The 22,560-nt window shown below is 27.5% G+C and overlaps 2 protein-coding genes across 5 annotated transcripts in view; one reads left to right on the top strand and one right to left on the bottom strand.

Annotated features, from left to right (window-relative positions):
• LOC129988901 (tumor protein p53-inducible protein 11-like) overlaps positions 1-6,793 on the top strand; it is an 83,896-nt gene extending 77,103 nt beyond the window's left edge. For all 4 annotated transcript variants that reach the window (XM_056097185.1, XM_056097186.1, XM_056097184.1 and 1 more), the window contains 2 exons: positions 1,174-1,275; positions 5,062-6,793. In XM_056097185.1, the coding sequence (XP_055953160.1) occupies positions 1,174-1,275; positions 5,062-5,300 (341 nt within the window). In that variant the 3' untranslated portion in view covers positions 5,301-6,793. The remainder of the gene's footprint in view (positions 1-1,173; positions 1,276-5,061) is intronic.
• Positions 6,794-7,226: 433 nt separating this feature from the next.
• Positions 7,227-22,560, bottom strand: LOC129989172 (eukaryotic translation initiation factor 3 subunit M-like). Its single transcript, XM_056097540.1, has 9 exons — positions 22,384-22,560; positions 19,710-19,845; positions 14,144-14,282; positions 13,518-13,641; positions 12,944-13,038; positions 11,775-11,858; positions 9,368-9,549; positions 7,580-7,723; positions 7,227-7,465 (listed from the first exon to the last, which is right to left on the bottom strand). The coding sequence occupies exons 1-9, from the start codon at positions 22,423-22,425 to the stop codon at positions 7,254-7,256; spliced, it is 1,158 nt and encodes a 385-aa protein (XP_055953515.1). The 5' UTR covers positions 22,426-22,560; the 3' UTR covers positions 7,227-7,253.

The raw sequence follows: 22,560 nt of genomic DNA, 5'->3' as shown, positions 1-22,560 counted from the left end.
CGAAAACAAATTTCAGATTAAGTAGACATGGTTAGAATCTTACACAAATAGCTTGCTTGCATATTGCGATTTTTTTTTTTTTTTTATCGTATTGATATTGTGTAGCTTTATAGAAGATATTAAGCTCCCATTACATTTTTGACAATTGCGGAATTTGAAACAAACGTATTCATTCAATATTTTACCACTACTTATACTCTCTGGGCACCCCTACATTAGTCATTTCCAATCGGTTGGTTCAGTTTTGATTACAGTTAACATTAACTGTGTAGTATTGTATATTTCTACAACTTTTATTTTTGAGTGCGTATAGTAAGTACGAAAATTTTAACAAAAATAAGTAGATAATTAATTCTAAGTTAAATAAAATTATTTAATGTTCAATTTGTAATGTAATTTTAAGAAAACATTTTTTCTGCTATGCCATTTTGTCTGCGAGAATGAGCAGCTGTCATATAAATACAAACTCTCGGTTCTCATGAATGCACAAAAACAATGAAGCTGATTAACAATCATTTCGTCGATAGCGGGAAATACATCCTAGTAATCCGATCACTAAGTTTTTTTGCATACTAAGGATGCGTAGAATAATTCATTTACGGTAACCTTTTGTTAGTGTTATATCCATGTTAGTTAGATATTTAAAAAAAAAATGATTCGTAATAAAAAAATAAGAAACTTACAGTTTCTTATTTTTATATGCGATCGTCTGATCCTACAATGTGGAAGTTTGGAGAGAGGGGGTACCAGCTCAGGTGTCATCCTTGTCATCTGACTCAAAATTATGAGGTCCGCCCCAAAACAGCCTTAGTGTTTCTTTAAAACGGGACGTTCATATAACTAATCTCACGGATATCTAAGTGGCGGGTCGAATTACTCATCATTATATGATATGTAAAACATGAACTGGGAGTAATTATACACATTTTGAGGTACAATTGTTGTCACAAAACATTACAATTCTAATGCTGCGTTTTTTTAAAATTAATTAGCTAATTATATAATGTATTACAACAGGTTCAATTTTGCATAGCTATTCATGGCTTTAGATGCAAATTGCATAAATGCGACAGAAAAAAAACCACAAAATGCTGGCTAGTTACCAATTATGCAACCAAGTCGAATCATGTGTAATTTTTCTAAAAATAATTGTGTACCTTTTATTTCTCTTAGGCTTTGCTTTTCTGCTTTGGAGTTTCTTTGGTACAACAGACAAATCCATAGCCAGAGGACTCATGTCAGCAATAGCCATTGCCATGATTGCTCAACTTTTCTGTGAGTAATATATTCAACATTTATTTTTAATGTAAAATATCTTTCTTATTGATTCACTATGATTTTCAAGAAATCAGAATCCCTTAATAATACATTTCCCTGAATAACGTCTTTAGAAATCACTGCCAGATTTGTACACATAATAAGTTATGCAAGATTTTTAGAGTATGGTTTAGCATTAAAATAACTCCTTCAACATTATGAATAAGCTTTTACATAAATTGTCAAGAGAAATACATTAAAAATTAATTAAACATAAAATTATATATATATATATATATATATATATATATATATATTATTCTTTCAACATTTAGAAAGAATTATTAGTTTGCATCCTATTTAAAATAACAATGTAATTACAACAAAAATTTCTAAAAACATTGTTTTGAAAGAAAACAAACCACATTTTTTACTTGTAAGTGCAAATACTTATTCAAAATCTTACTAAAAAAATTATTTTTACAACTATATATATATATATATATATATATATATATATATATATATATATATATATATATATATATATATATATATATATAACAATTAGTTCAAGTAAAAATTATTGTAATTTAATAATTACTAGCTACTTTTGGAGACTAGTCGATTGCCAGGAATATTGGTTATATTTAATTTTCGTTAAAATGCTTAGACGTAACTACATGCTCATGAGCCATCTAATTGCAGACATTAAAGTCATGTTGCTTTAATAGCCTTGTATACTTCTTATCACAATGTACACGAACTTACCTACTGAAGACCATTCCCATGAAATCATAGTATTATTAAAACATAAATCTGCAGTTCAATTATCTTCTAAATTTCGCAATATTGTAACTTCATTTTTTTTATTCAGCTTGGAAACTATACAGAAATTAAATGCAAATGCCATAACAAAAAAAAAAAAAAAAAAAAAAAAAAAAAACAGTTAATTTTAGTTTAGTGAAAACTTAATCATGTGGGATTATATTTTACTAAAGAAGGAAAATTTAAAACAACTAACCTAAAAACAATTCTGATGAAATATTTTTATTCAAGATTTAAGTTTTTGAGAACATTCAATTATTCTATTAATCTAAACAAAAAAGAAATAAAAATAAGCATCAAACTATTGAAAATATGGTTCTAGGCATTAACACAGTGAACTTCCAATTAATATGTCTAAGCTTTATTAATGGATAAGATGATAATTATAGCAAATATTAACTCTAAATTATCATGAAGAATTTAGCCGATTTATATATTTCCCAACACGAAAAAGGATTTAAAAATAAATTTTAATAATTAGTGCAAAAGAATTATATGTTTAAACGAAATTCTAGTTTAGTCATAAAGCTCTTTCTTGCAGCCCTACAATCAGAATTGCACCAAGAGCTCTTCTCTCCCTCCTCTCTTACATATATATTATATTTTCGTTAAATTTTATTCCTTCTTTGATTCCTAACAACAGAAAATTCATTGTTTCGATTTTTTTTTTTTCTCCCGACTAAGTTTAGCAGATTTTATCATTTTTATGTAAGCTTTATTATGATCATATGTTCTTGAAAAATAATTGTCCAATTAAAAATACTGTACATAATAAATAAAATGTATCATAGCAATTTATAGATTTACAAATTGCTCTAATTTTCTAAGAGATTTTTAACACATAGACTGCTGCGCCGCATTTCTTGCAACGTAATTCATATGACCCTGTTGGTCAGTGGTGACTCCCATGGCTTGTCAACTTGTTGATTTACAGTTTATTTTTTTAATCAGCCAAAGAAGACTTATTCACAAATTCTTTACAAAGCAAGATCATATTAATCTTAAACTATTTTAATGATCATTATTGCTCAGCCCCCTTGTGTCAACTTGCTGTTGCCAAATATATATTGTACATTTACAGATTCAAAAACTCTCCCTGCTTTTGCACAGGATGCGTTTATTTAGTCAAAACAGGTTTGAAAGAAAGATGAAAAAAGATCTGTACTAAATGTTAAGTATCTAGTTCTCTTCGTTTCGTAGTTATCATGCTGACTTATATTGAAACAGTCAGACAAACAGATTTCCTCTGAATGGATGTTGCTAAAAATTTCATCGAAATCTACAAGTTTGGTGTGAGGACCACATATCAAATTTCATTCATCTAGCTCAAAGTGTTTTTTGTTATCTTTGTCACAGACAGATACTTTCTGAAAATGTGTTTTCGAATTCAAGGAAGTATGAAACGTGGAGATAAATTAAAATCTCGAGTTCGAATTTTTTGACAATTGCAATATTTTCGCTAAATTTTGTGTACAGAAAAGTAAAAATGCCAATTGAAGCGTTTTTAAAAAAAATCTTTCTTGAAGCCAGCCCGAGACAATATATCGCATTATCCAAAACTAATTTCTCAGAATAAAAAAATAATTAAAATTTACATTCAACCAAAAAAAAATTTATTATTCAAAAGCTATTCTTTTTTAACCTTTAAAACGGTGTTAAAATAATTTTATGCCATAATATGCTTTGATGTTATGAAAACACGTTAAAATTCTATTTTTTAATTAAACTTCGAATTAAAAGTTTGAGAAATCTGTTCTTAGTGTGCCTCTAATGCCCAAAAAATAACTTCCCAAACTTCAATGGTTTAATACTGGGCGTTGCTCAGGACAAGACTTTATAAAGATAGATTTTATTGGGAAAAAATTTCTATAAGAGTTATTAAAAGAAAAAAAATTATGAAAAAATAAAACCTAAATCCTGAAAAAAAATTCTAAAAAACCTTAAAAAAAATTTTTTTACAAATAGTTAAGTATCAGATACAGCAGTTCTTTTTTTTTCCCTTAGTCAAAAAAAATTTGATAAGATTAGTCCAACAAATAAAAATGTTCAAAAAATATCACGAAAGATATCACGATCATTGAAAATTAAAGGCGTCAAGTTAAAATTTCATTTAAACACGATTTTAAGCGATTGATTAACATAATTACGTACCGCAATTAATAACAATTACAGTTGAATACCTGTAGTAGGTCGTTCAAGTGAAGTATGGCATAGTACACATTTCACACCGCCCCTTCCAGATAACTATTCCAGTATTTTAATAAATGGCAATGCACATTGCTGAAGAAAAAGGAAGAGGAAAAAAAGAATCATCAAGCGTTATCTTAATATGTGCTGGAACCCTTGAAATAATTCTTAGAATTTTCCCTTTTGTTGGTTTTCTTTTTTGATACACCCGGTAAACAAGCCTTTATGACCATGATTTCGAATTGTCATTTTCAACTTATGGGGAAACAAAACAAAACGCTTTCTTCCTTCACGAGAAAATTAAGTACTTTTTAAGGACCTTTTCTGAAAATTAAACACTTTTAAGGTGCTAAAAAATGGTTTTCAAATTTAAGCACTTTTCATGACGCTAAGCACTCTGTCACATATACATGGGGGGGGGGGGGGGGCTGAATGGAAAAAAATTTAAGGGGCGGAAAGCAAAGTCAAAGAACGATGATGAATTTCGGAAATGTCCTCATCTTTCGGCGTCTCACCCCTTAGCGAGGTAGAATCGCCGAAAAGTGGTACTCTAGGGATACTGAAACGAGGAATAGTATAGTTTGGCTTGTATTGTAATAGATCATAGCTTTTTATACTTAATCAACTGCTAATCCTTAATTGTAATTAAATTGCAATTTTATTCTACACGTGAGATACACAAAATTTTTTATTGTATTTACATGAAGGAAATTTTGCCTCTATTTATTAAATAGTAGAATAAAATTTTTAAAAATATTGTGAATATATAAGTTAATTTTTATTTTTCAGCACTGTTGAGTTTTGCTTATCAAAACCAGATTTGGGACATGCAAGTACATTCAGACATCTTTATTCGACTGTTCCTACTAACAGGAAGCGGGTACTTTTTCTGGGCTATTGGATCCAGTCGAGCTGGGCTTCGAAAATCTTTATCCAACAAAGATTTAAGAGAGAAGCCCACTCCAGATGACCAGCATTCAAGTCCAGTAAGTCCAATTGCAAAGCAACCCGATAAAAAAACAGATTAAAACCACAAGTTGAGGAGAAATACCTAAACTTCCTGATGCTTCATGTATTGAACTACTTGGCTCTTAATGTAATTTTTAATGTATTACATACTTTCAGCTTATTCATTGTACATTTAATTTCTTTTCAGAGTTTAAAGAAAAAAAAGTTAGATAAATTGTAAAGCAATTGTTATATTGAGATACTGAAGAGAAAGAAAAAAAATGACAAAAATTTATAAAATTACCTTAAACCATTTTTTCATTCAATGGTCTCATAAAAATTGAGATATCTGTAAATATAAACATGAATCATGCAACTACTTTTATAGCTTCAAAAACAAATTCTGATGGTTAAAAAGTTGTAATAAACAGAAAAATACTTAATAATTTCATTTGAGATTTAAGTTAAATTGACAAAATCCATCATGACTTCTATTTCTGTTATACATCAGAAAATCTTGAGTTCACCATCATACAGCATTTCCTGTCATTCTAGAATGTAAAGAAAAAATATATAGTAAGCTGAATAATACATTTATTTCTTGTTAAGCTGGATAGTGCTGTCAAATCCATGTGTGTTGGCTTAGCGAGATGTTATTTAGCAATAATTTCTCAACTGATTATTCCAAAATAAAACTTTTCCTATTAATGTTTATTCACATTGTAAAGTAATAACCAGAATAAAACCTGTAACTGCAAATAAATAATACTATGGACAATTCTCTGATTATGACTGTACAATATTTATGAAGCAAGCAAAATACTATTAAACCTTTTCTTTATTATTATTATTATTTAAAATTTATATAGATATATACATTTGATGTCACTGATAATTTTTTAATAATAATTTTTCTCTGTTTATTATTGAGAAAATCTGCTCACAATCTATGATTTTAATGGACATCCATATTCTATGCAATATTTTGAGCTGAAATTTTCAAAAATACTTTAAGATGTGGCTCTTCCTAGAACCCTAAAGTTTCTGATAAAAAAAAAATCTACAGCTTCATATTACTCTTCAGTGAGAATGAAGCTGTTAGATATTTATTTCATTGTATTCATACTTTACTTCAATAAATCAATGACGTAACAAACATTTTGTTACAGTACCTATAGTATTTACATTTTTTTTAAATTAGTATATTGAGTTATGGTAATGAGAAAAATTAAAATAGCTTGCTTGTAAAATCCAAAGAAGATTCAAATGATTTGTGTTGTTCTAGTAGCCTAAGTACAAATCAAAGTAAATGAATTTTACACTTTGACTTTTTATGGACTTATATGTGTTTGATTCTTCATTTAAATATCCCTGATGATATCTAGAGTATTGTCCTATCCATAATGAAATTTTAAAAGGCTACTTGCAAAAATTTTTTAGTTACCCAAATCAAATGAAACAAAAAGATTAAACATTTGTTCAAATATTCAACTATCTCTTCGATGAACAGTTCTCATATTGTTGTATGAATGTGCAAGAAAACAAGTTGCTATAATAAACATTCTTCATCTTGCTTTGTTTCCTTTTATTTATTAACTTTAATATTTTTTTTATTTGTAGATTCCAAATCATTTGCTTAAATGCACTCTCCAAAAAAATGGGAAGAAGTTTTTAATAAAAATAAAAATCTTTTATATTAAGGCTTAATCACTCTCGCAATGTTTATATAACATTGTGACAACTGAACTGAAGGTGAATTGGTGAAAGTGTTTTAGTTTGTGAAATTTTGACTTTAAAAAGGCATTTTTAATCAAAAATAATTTACTGCAATGGCCATACTTTAAGGAATCCTGTTTTTAAATGTAAGTCAAAATTTTATAGCAGAATTTGTTCTTAAATCTGTATGATTAACTCGTTAAATCAAAGAAAAATATTTAATAATATTAATAATTTATAAAGATATTAATTAAAAGAAACATCTTTATATAAATTTAATATAAAACAAGTATCAAATAAAAGTTTTATTTTAATTTTCAACCTTGTACATTAGTAACACTCTCATAAGATGATCTCAGAACTCCAAGCAAGTGTCCCTGAACCTGACTGAAGTCACTATGCCACTGCACAAGAGTGTCGCGAATATGTATCCAATCTTGTTTGCCAAATGTTCGGTGCATTGTTGAACTTACAAGAACACGTTGCTGAAGTTGATCAACCTTTGCTCGAGCTAGTTTTGTTCGGAGAACTAAAAGAACAAATATTTACTTTAGCTTTTATCTAATTAAAAAAAAAAACTATCATTCTATTTGTTATTAACTATACTTGGTACATTTAAATTTATGAAAAATACCATAATTACCCTCAATAATAAAACTTTCAACCTCTTCTGGCTTTATCTGCAATTCAGATTCAATAACACTGAATGGAATTTCTTTTTGTGTCTCAGCCATCTGCATGAAGGTCAGCAGTCTCATTTTTTGAAGATTTTGCTCATGGGATAAACCTATAAAACATTTGTTGTACAGTTTCATAATCTATGAAAGATTCTAATGCTTTCGATATTTGTGTTCGTTCATATGAATCTTGGGCCAATACAATAAGTAATTAAGATGTTTAAATTGCAACTTTGATATCACATGGGAGGGACCGACTGTTACGGTGGAAAAAATATCAATGAGATTTCAAAAAGGGAAAGGAGGATATTGAGATAGTTTCAAGCTGTAAATATTGACACTCATGTCTAAAACTAAGGAACATTGCTAATTCAAAGAAATAAATCTGCCTATTTTACAAAAAAAAAAAAAAAAAAAAAAAAAAAATCACTAGAACTTTATGCAAAGTTGCTTGTTAATATGTACACATAAAACTCAAAATTCATTACAACATAATAAAAACTGCTTTTATGAAATGATTCATGCAAATTAAATGTGATTTATGGAAAAAATTAAAGTATATTTAATGGTTAAAAGAAATTTAATAAAAAAAATATAACTCAATCCAAATGAAATTCGATATTCATTTAATATTTCTCTATTAGATAACAAACAGTCCTCCAAATGTAATGCAACTACAAAATTTACACAAATTTTTGATTTTTCTCATTTGAGGTGATCTGCATATATGACATATAATAATAGTAATATACCAATGGCACCACGTTTGTATCCTATATGAAAAATTGTTAACAAATACTATCTGCAAGCATTTGTATATGTGGAAACACAAAAGGCTTAGATATCTGCTCTTAATAAAAGATTAAATTGAAAAGACTGAGTACAAAAATTTTTTTTCAAACATTGTAACATGAGATCTATTGTAATAAGTAGAACCTCTTATGAGGAATATATTTAAAAAGTTAATATTGGCAGTTAGTGAAATTTGAGGGAAAATGCAAATAATGTGTCAGAAATATCAAAATTAAAAAATATTTTTAAAGTAGAGACATAATTTTTGTACTAATTAATAAAATTTAATTACTTTAGTCTATACAGAGATTTCATATTGCAAAGTACCAGAACTCTTTAATGCTATAACATTTGGATGGGTTAAAATAAAATTTGAAATTTTCATTTTTCAACATATTTAGACCACATATTGAAATTGGGTAGATATGGAACCTCCCAAATAATAACATGTAAAATTTTTGTACTCAACTTTACTGCAGTACCTTGAAATAATTTCTGGGAAAAAATGTAATTATGCTTTTGATGTTAATTTAACTATATATATATATATATATATAGTGAAATTTTCTCATACTCATTTTTATTATTCATTATATATATAATGAATAATAAAAATGAGTATGAGAAAATTTCCCTAGTATATGCTGCTTGGAATATGTCAAGCAGCATATTTGTAACTGGTATATCATACATGTCTAATTTTAGAACAGAGATCTTAAAATTAAAGAAAACATTCTTCACAACATTTTTTTTTTAATGTATTTGAAATATAAGTTTGTCCACAATGGAAAACTAAAATGCTAGAAACTAAAAAACTATCAATCCAAAAAAAATGCTAGAAACTAAAAAACTATCAATCCAAAAAAAATGCTAGAAAACTAGTTGCAATTATTTTTCTAAAAATATTTTCAATTTTTTTAAAACAATTAATACAAATATGGAAATAAACTAAAATACATTACCTAATGAATTAACGAAGTCCTTATTTGCAGCATAAAATTGCAAATAAGCTGATAACTTTTCCGATACAAATATAGTCAATAAATCGTGAATAAGTTCTCCTTCCAAGAATCTTACAGGCTTTAGGACCAGCAAATTATCCAACAAAAATGCATTAGGATCACCCAAGGAAGTCACAATGCATCTAGAAAAATGATCCAAACATGAAATACATAAAGGCATTTATAACCACATATGTCAACGTTTCCAAGGCCTTTCAGTATAAAAAAAAAAAAAAAAAATGGTGCAAGAATTTAAAAACAATTATACTTAAAATTACAGACAACTTTACTTTTACTGGGAAAAAAATAAAAAAATGCACTAGCACTAACAATTACAAGATCTCATTGACCTCAAATGCTCACGATATAAAAACTTCCATGTTAATTAGGAAAAGTTGCAATCACAGAAAAAGAACAAATTTTTCCATGCTTTGTGACACTTATTCAGGATCAAATATAAGTAACTAACAAAGCTCAAATTATTAAAATTGAGCAAGATAGAAAATGTTTTTAATCTTTCCCCTTCCTCTACTATAGATATTGTCTTTATTTCTATTGTTTCTTTCCTAGAAAAGTTTTATTTTAAATCAAAATGAATAAATGCCACCCACTATAAAGGGGTATGGAGTTTGTTACTATTTATTGACATTATGAAACAGAATATCATTGTATAACAATTACATACAAAAATACTATATTCATACCCCAAAATATAAATTATTCTATTATGAAGAATATGTGTCTAATCTAAGAGCCAATAAAAACTTAGTATTAGAAAAATTTAAATTCCTTGCATTATTATTCAAGATTTTAAAATTCTAAATTAAAATTGAATAAATAACACTAATAATAATCCTGAGAAGTAGGAATTAATAAATAATAGAATTTCTTTAACCTCTAAAAAGAAGAAATAGAATATTGCCCCTGGCCTATACATTTTCAGCAATTAAAATTTAATTTTAGAAAAAAAATCATATAAAAACAGCATTTAAATACAATTCACTAATCTCAGAATCACTTTCACACATAATTTTGCATATTTCGCATTCCAAAGGCAACTCAATTTCTCTTACTGAAACCCCATCACATACCCAGAAAATTTCACCTTCAACCGCTGAAATAGTCACTGGAAGACTTTCACATATTCTCCAAATCAATAAACAAAAACTCTCCCTTTAATTCATGCTAGCACTTTCTAAAAAGCCACAATTCCCGGTTCGTTTACACCAATAGATCTATCGAAGCACAAAACAAAAATTGATACCTGAACGTGTAGCTCAAATCCCACATGTTTCACCCCTGCTGTTTAGTGCCATCTAGTAGCATTTAAAAATTCAAACAGATTTTCCCACTTTCAAATTACACATGTGCAAAACAAGATAGATAAAATTGGAATAATTGCATCCAGCCAACAAGACATTTGTTGAGAATAGACTAAAAACTGCATTCCTGTACGTCAGAAATAAACTATTGCCAGCTATTTCAACATTTTACAGAAAAACCAAAAGAAATTTTCAAATTCATTGCATCATGTATTGTTGTTAACCTTCAGCTATGTCAATTTATGAATTTTACATCTTTTGTGAATTTTATGCTTTAAAATTAAACAAAATTCAATACAATTATCAATTTAAATATGAAAATATAAGATAAGATAACAAATTTTGCAAAAATTTCATTGAAAATTAATCAAATTCTAATTTGAAAAAACTGAATCAAATATAACTGAAAAACTTTGCAAAAATTTGTCAGTTAGATTTAATAATAAATATGTAAAGTTGTATCAATGGCGGGAAGTACTTATTGAACTAATATCCACACTATTTATAAAAAAATAATTTTTAAAAAAAGCTTTTTGTAAAATCCAAATATTGGCCTACACCTAAATGAAATTTATTCTTCCATCATTAAAAGAAAGATTATTTTTTTCTTTATATAGAAAAAAGATAATAACAAACAGAAAGAAAACCTTTTATTTGCTTTACAATTATCTTTTTTACTTTATTTTACACTTTGATTTTTTTTTTTTTTTTTTTTTTTTTTTTCAAAACCTTGCAACATCCTACTTACATTTTGACCTTGATTAGTCTACATTAGATTTCAACTAGATATGTTTTGATTTAAAATTATAAGCCAATGATTATATTTAAAAGAAATTTAGCTTATTTGATGGAACATCACATTTTTGAAAGTCAGGAACATCAACTAAATTATTAAACTACATAAGCTATATTATATATATATTATACCAAACAAGTGTTACATTAGGTTTTTCTCAAATTTAAAACTTATAAGAAAAGCAAAGTAATTAATGCATAAAACTGCTCTTATTTTACAAATATTTCTTAAGAATGGTACAAGTTCTTACTTGTGCGCATCATCTCTTGCTTGTGATGCATTATCTTCAGTGTAAGTGCCAAGCAATTCAATCATAACTTTGGCAGCCATGTCACTGTTTAAAAAAAAAATCAATAAATATGTATATTTACAAATTAAAATTTGTATGAAAATATAGTAAAACTTGGCTGGTTCATAGCTAAGGGGACTGCAATAAAAATTCTACAATCTAAGAATTCAAAATTTTAACTAAAAGTAGTAGTCAAGACTTATTTTATATATAAAACAGCTTTGATGAACAATATGTATTAAACAGAAATTTAAATAAATTAATTGTACTAATAATTAAAAATGATATAATTTTTAATATACTAATTCCAATAAATAAGTAAATAAACAAACAATGTAAAGCATTTTAAATACAATAATAAAATAATAATTGAAAATTAACAAAATTCAAGACTAACACTAATAATAGAAACTAAAAAAATGAGAAACTGCATTTCTAATTCAATAAGTTCCAAACTATTGAAGAAATAAATAAAAGAAAAATTCTACACTTTTTTTAATTGTTTTGAATTAATCAAAATAAATTTGAATTGCAGATAATATTAAAATAAAAGAAAATTCAAAGGATAAGAAGAAAAAATTCAAGTTGCTAAAAGTTCCATATTAAAAATGTTCAAACAAGTCAAAGTCTAATGAATTAAAAAAATTTAAATAATTGATACAGAATTTAAAACACTATTCATATCCACCACTTATTTTTTTAAAAATTATTACAAATTATTTTTATTAAAAAAATACAATTTTATTCATATCTTTTTGTCTGAAAATAGCAAAATAAACCTCTTCCAATCTTGCTCAACATTTATCACTAATCAGTAGCATAGAAATAATTGAAGAGGTTTTAAATATAAATGAGAGTTTTAAATGAATATTGCAAAAAAAATTAATGCCAATCTTTATATTTATTCAATTGTTTCTATCCATAAAAAGCATAATTCATAGTTATTATTAATAAGTTCTGTTAAAAGCAAAGAATTAAAAAGTTTAAAGTTTATAAAAAGTTATCACAAAGAATAAATAAGTCAATGCTTAAAAGAAATGAATTTAACTCTTAAAATATGCATTTTCCTTCTCATATACTTGAAATAACAACAAAAAATTATAAACCAACTAAAAATGCATCTTTTTTACCTTTGTTTGCTTTCAACCAAAACTTCATGTAGCAAACGTAGAAGTCTTTGTGTCTTTTCAGTTGGAATTTTCATTTCAGTCAACCAGGATTTAAGCTTAAAATATGATATTTCATACGTTATCACATGTAAGCAGAATATATTATAAGCAAGTAAATTTAAGGAATCACAGTAATAGTATCTTAAGTAAAAGCATGCAGAATGTCTAAACCTTTCATAAAATGGCATTGGTAAATTTTAATTACATACATACACATACAAAATGTCTAATTCAATGGAATAACCATTAGTATTAATGGCAATATGCAAATTTTTACAAGATTCTTAGTATTACCTAATATTCTAAACTGTTAACTAAGTTATTAATCTATATGCAACTCATTTTACATCGAAATATCATCATAACAGGTCACAAAAAAAATTTAATAATCACAACTTAAAAAAAAGCTCTTAATAATAAAATTGTTACATTGCAACATCTGAAGAAATTTTTTTTTCAAAAATTCTATGAGCAAATTAAAAAAATATATCATAAGTATTAAATTCAAATGAAGTTAAATATTTAATTTACTTACCTTATCTATGTCTTTAAAAATCAAACCGACATTGTCAGTTTGGCCAGCTACACGGGTGAGATTGAAATATACATCATAGCAAAGAGGCGAATGCTCCCCAATTCCAGCAAACAGATTTTGTAATCTAAATAAAAATAAATAAATAAATATATCTCAAAAAAATAGGAGGGAAAGTGTAATTTACTGAAATTAAACAACTTTTATTTTAAATACAGGCTTAATTACAAATAATACATAGAATAAGAGTTAATAATTTAAATTCTTGCCAAATATATCCAGTCAGATATAAATATAATAGAATTATAAATGAAACTGTTTATGGAGGGAAGAACTTTGCCTAAGTTGACAAGTTTACTTAAATCATCGCACTTTAATGAATTTGTTAATAATTTTGATAAAATAGTGAAAAAGAGAAAGTGAAGTTAGTTAGTGAATAAGAAAAAATATATATATATCTAACAACAAATTCATAAATTCAACAGAAAGTGCAAATAACTTAAAAAACATATAAAGGGTTCATTTAAAAAAAACACCTTGTTGCATAAAATAGTGTAATTGACTCCATCATCTGCACTGACATAAGATCTTTATAGAAATATAATTTACAAATAAAATATTTGACTTACACTTTAAATGCAACACATCCCATCTTCAAAGATGGTGCTCTTGTCAATTTTTCACAGAATAAATTTACAAGAGGTTCGCTTTCAGTTTGTGGAACCATAATCAGCAAAGATACAATACTGTTCAAAGTGCATTCAGCATCTAAAAAGCACAAAATATTAATTACAATTTAAAAAATATAAGATCATATAAATCACAAGAAAAATTTTTTTAGGATTATTACTTAACCCTCTGCAACATATTGTGCTTTAAATTTTAAACTCAAATGAAAAAAAGTTGTAAGTAATCTAATTAAGCCCAAATAATTATACAGGTTAAATTTTGTAAAAGTTGTATTCAACCATTTTGATTCAGAGGGTGTTCCATGTTAAAACACAGCACCAATAAAGCTCTAAAAAGTTCAACTAGGTGAACATTGCAGTGAAGAGCAAAAATTAGTAAAATGTCTTGCATTTGAATTTAAAAACACTACAGTATACTTATGTAGATTAACCAAACAGGTATAATGTAATTTTTCTGTGATGTTAATCTACCAGTTTAGCATAATTTTTAAATGATATTAGAAAATGAATAAAACAAATATTTGCACGTAATATATTTCACTTAAAGAAATAGTGTCACAAGAATGTTAAATTTTGCCTTCAGAAACAAAGGAATAATCTTATAACTTTGGACAATAAATATTTCGCATATGGGTTGTAATTGTAGCATGACAAACCGAATTGTGAAAATTTGCTAAAAGCTGCCATAGTTTTCAACTATTCTGGATATAATTAAATGCAATTAGTATATTAAATGAAAAAATTTGATACAAAAAATGGTTAATCTGTCTAAGTATGGGAAATATTTCAAAAATTACAAGGTTATTTGTTCATTTCTAAAAGTAAAAACTAATTAAACTTTCTTTAATCCTATTTCTTTAAATGAAATATATCATATGTAATTTTTTTTAAATTTTACTAAATGTTTTTTTAGTGTGAAACAAATATATATATATATATATATATATATATATATGTAATTGATTTTAAAGAGCCCAAAAAGAATGCAATATACATTTACATTCATATATTTGATGCTTTAAAATAAATAAACAAAGCTTTTTTTTTTTTTTAATTTTTAGATAAAAACTACATTGTACATCAAGTCAAAAGAAGCTCGCAATGCATCAGTACTGTGTGTACTCACTTCACATCTAACATTCATATTTTTAAAATTAACTAAATTTTAAAAAAATACTTACGAAATAAATAATTTTGTGCATTTTCATTTGTGAAATAAAAAATGCAATTGTCCATTCCAGAAAACTATGACTATAATTTCTGAACAATTTTAATCTACAGAAAGGATAACATCAAATCTTAGTTGGAGATATGCAGTATATAAGAATGTTTTTCTTCATATTTTATTAACTCCCTCCCCCCTCCACCTATTTTTGTGAAATCTAGCTGTTACAGGAGCAAAATCATGGAAGGTTGCTGTATCTCAAAATTGAAAGTGTATGGGAAGATTGAATTTATTAAAGTACTTTCGCAAACTTAAACAGTACAAATTAAAAGGAATAACATTATAAATAATAAATGGCATAAATTGAATACCTATTTCATGATTTTTCATTTGCAAGTAGCCCAATTAAGTTTATAACTATTAGAAAAATATAGTCCTCACAGAATATAGACTTCAAATAAGACAGTCAATAAAAAAAAAATTTAAAATACTGGTGAAGAGTTTAGAAATATGTTTCAATTTTGAACTTATAGGGAGTTGATATACTACTACTAATTTTTTAAAAAATTTCTCATTCTGAATCATAGTCAGAAGCAGGCTCTGCAAGCTTCCCCAAAGAGGAGGAAGATGTTTGATACTATTGAATTTAATGAGCACAACAGTCATTTGATGGAATTAAGTTTTAAATTTATGTACCTCCAGTCATAGAACCAAGATTTGAACTGTTAGAATTTCAAATGTGGCTCAAATCATATTCCTACAGTTCAAACCACTTGAATTTGTCTTAAATATATATTTATCAATAAACAAATAGAAAATAAATAATGAATGCAAATAATGGTAATACAAAATTCAGGGGTGTTTGTGGGACCCCAAAAAATCCCCTGAAACTTTTACGGACTTACTACCGACATTTTGGAGTTTCGAGAGGGGGGGGGAATGAAAAATTCCAATTATGAAGTATTAAATGACCTAATTATAAAAGTTCAATTAATTACTTTTTTTGCAAAATTAATAACCATAAATTTTCAAACATATAAACTACTATGTTTTATGTGAATATTTTAAATTACCTGAATTAATTCTTGAAAAAAATTATCTAATTTCTGCTGCTTTTTTTTATTTTCTGATGTTTGTGGGCTTGTCTTTCTTTTGTGGTGAACTTCATAATTGCAGGAAGATTGACTTTTATTTTCCTCATTTCCAGTTGAAGAAATTTCCTCGAGAACTGCACATGCAGAGGTAGAAACAGTTTGCTTTTCTGCTAATGTAGAAGGTTTTTCAGAGACTTTTATAGATGACTCATCTGAAATACATGTTTTTAAGTCCTCTTGATATGTTTTCCAACTTCTGTTCATATTCAGTAAGAGATCTTTGTGAATTGGATCAGTCATTGGATTTTTTTGAGCCATATTTTTTACATGAGGTTTCTTTAGAAGCCATTAAATCATATTTATTAGTCTGCACTGCATCTAGGGAATCAATCTTAAGAGAGGTTCTATAGTCAGTGACAAGTGTATCCATTAAGTTGAATGCACTTTCCACTAATGGGCCATGGAAGCAGCTAAGGCAGGCTTTGACCAATTTAGCCAATGTAGGATACTTATAATCATTTGTGAAATCATCTTTTAAATTAAAAACTTTAGACCAATATTTATCAATTGTACACTTGACTTGATTTCCACTTTCATCAGATGTGTAGAGCATTTCTTTGGTGATATCAATATCACTCTGGTATAACCTTATTTCAGCTTCTACTTTTGACTTTCCATTATCACTAAAAATATGGGACATAAAAGATGATAATTTTTCAAAAGCTAATATTGTACTGGTTTTACCTCTTAGCTCTGGATCTAATGCTGTAAAACTAATTAGATATGAATTTTTAAGGGGTAATTTCTGTTTCATATGCTGTGCTGTATTAGTATAAGCTTTCATCAGAGAAATTTGGAATTCTTTTGCTATTGGATGATTTTTTGATAATTTCTTCAGGAGAGTGGAAGCTTCTGCATCAGTAAATATTACTTTGTTAGGTAGATGGAATTCTGGATTTGTGACATCAACCTTTAATAAATCATTATAAGATGTGCACTCTATATTTTCTGGCTTCATTAAAAAACAGAAAAAGTTTTCCATCAATTTATAAATACTGGAATGTATTAAATGAAGCATTGGTTTTTTTGTTTCAAATAATTTAATATATGTGTTGAACTCTGGTAATACTGCTGAATATAATGCCATATGCAATAAAGTTTTGTTTTGCATAACAAATAACCCATTTAGTATTCTTTTTTTCCGAGCTAAAGCATTCTTTGTGAGTTGTTGGGAATGCAAGCAAGAATACACCCCTTCAACAATTTTTTTCTGAGCTGCAGAAATATTTCGTTTATTGTATACAGTTTCAACATAAGAAAAATAATCCCCTTTATCAGTTTTATCCAAGTAGTGAAAATAAAATGCAATAAGAGCATCCCACAGATCTTTGATTCTTTCTAAAACACATAAAATGTACACCCACCTATGGTCTGCTCTCTTCAAGGGCTTAAGTTTTTTAATGGCAAGGGATTCACAGATTTTGAAAAAAATTTCTCTTTTACTGCAGCTTTTCATATCAAAATAGATGTCATCAAACAAATCTTCTAAGTATTTATCAAAACATGAAGCAAATTTTTTTGCACAGTTATTAGCTGTGTGACATGTGTCACCATCAATATCTAATAAGTGGGGTGCTTTGTTTGAGCGTAGTCTGGTTTCAACACCCTTTTTTTTTCCACACATGGTGTTACATGAGTCCATTAATACACTAATTAAGTTTGCCCATGGAATATTATTATCTTCAATAGTATTAACAACTGCTTTAAAAACAGCTTCTGAATTGCAAGATTCCATCTTTAGAGATGCAAAATGATGAACTACAACTTCATTTTGATTGTTGTCATAAAACTGCACCAATATTGCCAGCATACTTTCTTGAGCATTGCTAGTACTTTCATCCAAATTTAGAGAAAATAGAGTCTCCTTTAAAGTTTTAATGATATTTTCCTTAATAGTTTTTGCGAGCCCATATTTCATCTTATAACATGCAATAGTCCTGGACATTTCCAACGAGTTTAGTGCCGTCTGATCGCGGCTCAACTGTTTGCAGAGTTCAATTAAATTGGGAGCTACATTGAAAGAAAGAGAATTCTCGGCGATAAACGAAGTTATTAATACCTCTTGGAGTGCTTTTCTTGTCACTATATCCAATGGCCGAGCATCAGTCTCCAGTAAATCAACAGTATTTTTTGAATTAGCATAATTACTTAAAGTCATTGAATGTCTAATGCACTTTGAATATTTTATGTGCGTCACAGTTTTAGAATGATTTGTGGAAGCCTTGAATCCTTCCCCACCATACTTCAGCAGCGAGTTATAAAAAACACAATATGCTTGTCCAGCAACATTTATTTTCTTGCACCATGTGCCGATGGTATCCCCATTACCATCTCTCCGTTCAATCGAATTCTACCTAAATGCATTCCGGACACCTTCTTCTAATTGTATAATATCACTATTTATATCGAGAAATTTCATAGCGAAATTCTCTTGCGTACATAAATAAAAAAATATTTCAATAAACGAAACGAAAAATTTACACGTGCATCAATAAATGAAACGAAAATTTTACACAGCGGAGAAAAAAAAGTTGCGAAGCGATCAATGACAAATAGCTAATACGGCGAAAAATCCCCCTTCTCTACTTATGGCGCCACGCCAGGAGAGATAAGACCTTTGAACCCAGAGTCACGTGATCATACATCTGGTCGAACGAAGTTTCTCCCTTTTTTTTCTGCCGCGCCTACTTGCCGAAAAGAATCCAGAAGAGAATGTCCGAGAACCGGGGGAATGAGTCATAACTCGCAATAAGGAAAGAACAAAAAAGAAGTTTTCCCCCCTTTTCACGATTATCACTGCCTTTGGAGAAAGAAAGGAAAAGTTTTCACCACACACACTGACCTTGCGTTTTCTGCTTTCAAAGCAAACAAAATTACCCAGATCAAAATAAATAATTCATTATTATTCCTACTTCCTTTTGAACGACGATCCCCGGAATTTCCGGGTATCGAAATTCAAAATCCCCGGAATTCCGGGGTTTCCCCGGACCACAAACACCCCTGAAAATTCTTCACTGAATTAAATGCAAACTTATTCGAAAATTTTAAAACTAATAAATAAAAAAAATGATTTTTTTTTTAAATTCCTACCAATAAGAGAATTTTTAAATAGTATTATTTATTGAAAGAAAGAGTGATAATAATAAGGAATAAATTTAACTATCAATTAATATAGTTCTTCCTTTACCTGCTTCATTAGCTTCTCTGAAGCAAAAGTCACACACATTTATAACATCCTGTAAATCAGCCAAATACCCTGCTTCAGAATTTTCCTCAGATATATCTGCACCAAGATTTTTCAAATGGCTTCGGAGATCAAGGTACTGAAAAGAAACAAATAATAAGTTTGATACTTATTGTATAAATTTAATGTTTCTCAAATATTTAGTCTTCAAAAAATACTTTTGAAAAAATCAACAAAACTCTGAACAGTAATCTGAAGTAAAGCACATTTAGTGAGCATGGAAAAAATCAATCACATATTTATAATTTGCTAAAGTTTTTTTTTCTGAAAGTTATTGCAATAAACAGTAAAAATAATGGAACCATAACAGTATGTAATCACTAGTGTAAAGAATTATTAGATTACAATTAAGAGAATTCCAAGCCTGACAATTTAATTTAAAACATATAATTTTGTAAATTTTATATTAACACTAAAGTAACTATAACTGAAAGTAAAATTCTAAATTCTTGCCCCCTCCCCCTTCCTTTTCTTTAGGAAAATTATTAAAAGATTGCATACTCGCATATTAACAGCATGTCAGTTATTAATCCCCAAAAGTGTGATGTTTTCTATTATGTTCTTCAAAAACATGTAGGTTAGTCTAAATTTAGCCACTGACATGTGGTTAATATACAAATGTCAAAGATCAATAGAAAATCATTTTCAAAATCTTTTTCATAAATACATATATCAGATTCCAAAATTCAAGTAAATATTTCAACAGAAAATATTTTATCTGTTCTACTATGCTGTTTTAACAAGTTACTATTCCAATAATAGTACTTTTTCTCAATCTTTGAAATTTATCTAATCTATGCAGAAAAAAAGAGCAGTAGGTAAAAAAGTGAAGAGTTTCTATGGTTTAACAGTCACAAAGTGTTTCTTTTAGAGCTATGGCAATGTTCTTTTATTCTTGCAATGTTTACAGAGATCAGCATTTTTTTTTTTTTTTGATGGAAAAAAAACTAAAGAATAAAATTTCCTATACTTTCCCAGTTTCTATAGTAGACTTTTAAATTCCCTGTATTTTCCTAATGGTAACCTATATTTGAAGACCTTAGGAATATGCCAAGTTAGTTGGAACTGTAATTTTGCCAATTTTGGGAAGTTATGATTATGCCACATTGTTTTGATGAGATTTCATTATTATCTTGGCAATATATCTTGATTACTTCGTGATTGAACATCAAAGCCTTTATAATAAGTAAGTAAAAAAAGGTTGCAATAGGAAAATATAAAGTGCTAATCTTTAATACTTCCAGTTTCGCTTAGCTTTAATTTTAAAGTGCACATTTAAACAATTAACAAATAATGAAAAAAATTCATGATATATTTAAAAATCAAAACAACATCAAATAAAGAACTGTGGGCAAGTTCCATTTTAACAATATTTACATTTTCGTATATTCTTTTATTTAATTTTAAATGAAACAAAAAAATCTTCTTCATTTTTCCCCAATAATTTTGAATTGTTTAATACTAAAATCATGAATTTTAAATGCAGTAAACACCCAACTAAGGCAAGTTCAAAGTTATGGGGTTCCTTCTTTTTCTTTCCTACTTTATATATTTTTAATTTCAAAAACTGACACAAACAAGTAATTCAAAAATAAAAAATAAATATTTCTATTCCTAAACGAAAAGAAAAATATATATATCATAAATCAATCACGTCTCCAGAATGCAAGTTACATTTAGAAGTCGATAACAATGGTTCATTTAGCAAACAGCTGAATAGCTTCTTAAGAACAAACTCTTCTGAAATAGATCTACTAGAAAAGCAAATGACAGAAGAAGTCAGATTAAAAATTTCAATCATATTTCAACTCTTAATGAAAAACATATTCTATTTAAAAAGGAAGAAATAATAAAAGAAAAGGTTTTATCAAGGGAAAATGTTGTTAAGTCATCAGGCAAACTGATTGAAATTGATGAAGATATTATCACAGAAATAACTCAGCATTATACAATAATTTCATATTAATATGTAAAAATTTGTAATGATATGCATGAAACCTGTATTCTCATTATACATTTTTCTTCCAACTAGCTGGACATTTACTTATACCTTTCACTGGTCCAAACTGTGACATGATATTAATGTATAAATGTTGAAAAAAAATCCACACTATTGTAATTGATTACAAACGAACAGATCTGCATTTGGAGGTTCATTATAATTAATTTCGATATTACAGATAATTCATAGTAATGAGAAGAATGAATTTTTAAGATATGTCAGAGCCAATATAAAAGTACCAAATATCCATAGACAAGAAAATTTTATAGTACAAAATATTTGATAATTAATACACAGTCTAAACATTACCATATTCAATGAATTATAACAAATACAGTAAAATGTTAACTGTTTTTATAGATGAAGGCTAATTATACAAACAAGCACTGGGTAGAAAGAATAATAAAAGTAACGACTGTCCTATTTAAGAATTGCAAAACACATAGAAATATAAAATTAGAAAAGTTTTTTATCTATCATTTCTGATATAATGCATGTAAAACTTTATAAAAATTGTTAAATGAATACATAAAGAATATATCTGTATGTTATGATGGCTAACATATGAAGAACTCATATGAAAGTACAATGAATGAATATATAGAGAAATATTACCTGCTCTTCATCAGTAGCATCATTAAATGTTGGTGCACTCATTGCTAATTTTTACCCGATCTGGATATATGATTCCTCTTCACCAAAAATAAATTATTTTATTAAAAGTATATTGGAATTATTTTCATAACAGAACAGTAAATTCCAACTCCACCGAAAGAAACCGTGTGTCGCTAA

This window comes from Argiope bruennichi, chromosome 10 (genome assembly GCF_947563725.1).
Source record: "Argiope bruennichi chromosome 10, qqArgBrue1.1, whole genome shotgun sequence".
NCBI lineage: Eukaryota > Metazoa > Arthropoda > Arachnida > Araneae > Araneidae > Argiope > Argiope bruennichi.
This window is presented reverse-complemented; position numbering and strand designations above follow the sequence as displayed.

Coding starts and splice junctions, on each gene's coding strand:
- LOC129989172 (XM_056097540.1), bottom strand. CDS start 22,425: ATGAGTGCACCAACATTTAATGATGCTACTGATGAAGAGCAG. Junction 11,859..12,943: donor TTGGTTGAAAGCAAACAAAG/GTAAAAAAGATG, acceptor TTTTTTAAACAG/TGACATGGCTGCCAAAGTTA. Junction 7,724..9,367: donor GGACTTCGTTAATTCATTAG/GTAATGTATTTT, acceptor AATGTTTTATAG/GTTTATCCCATGAGCAAAAT.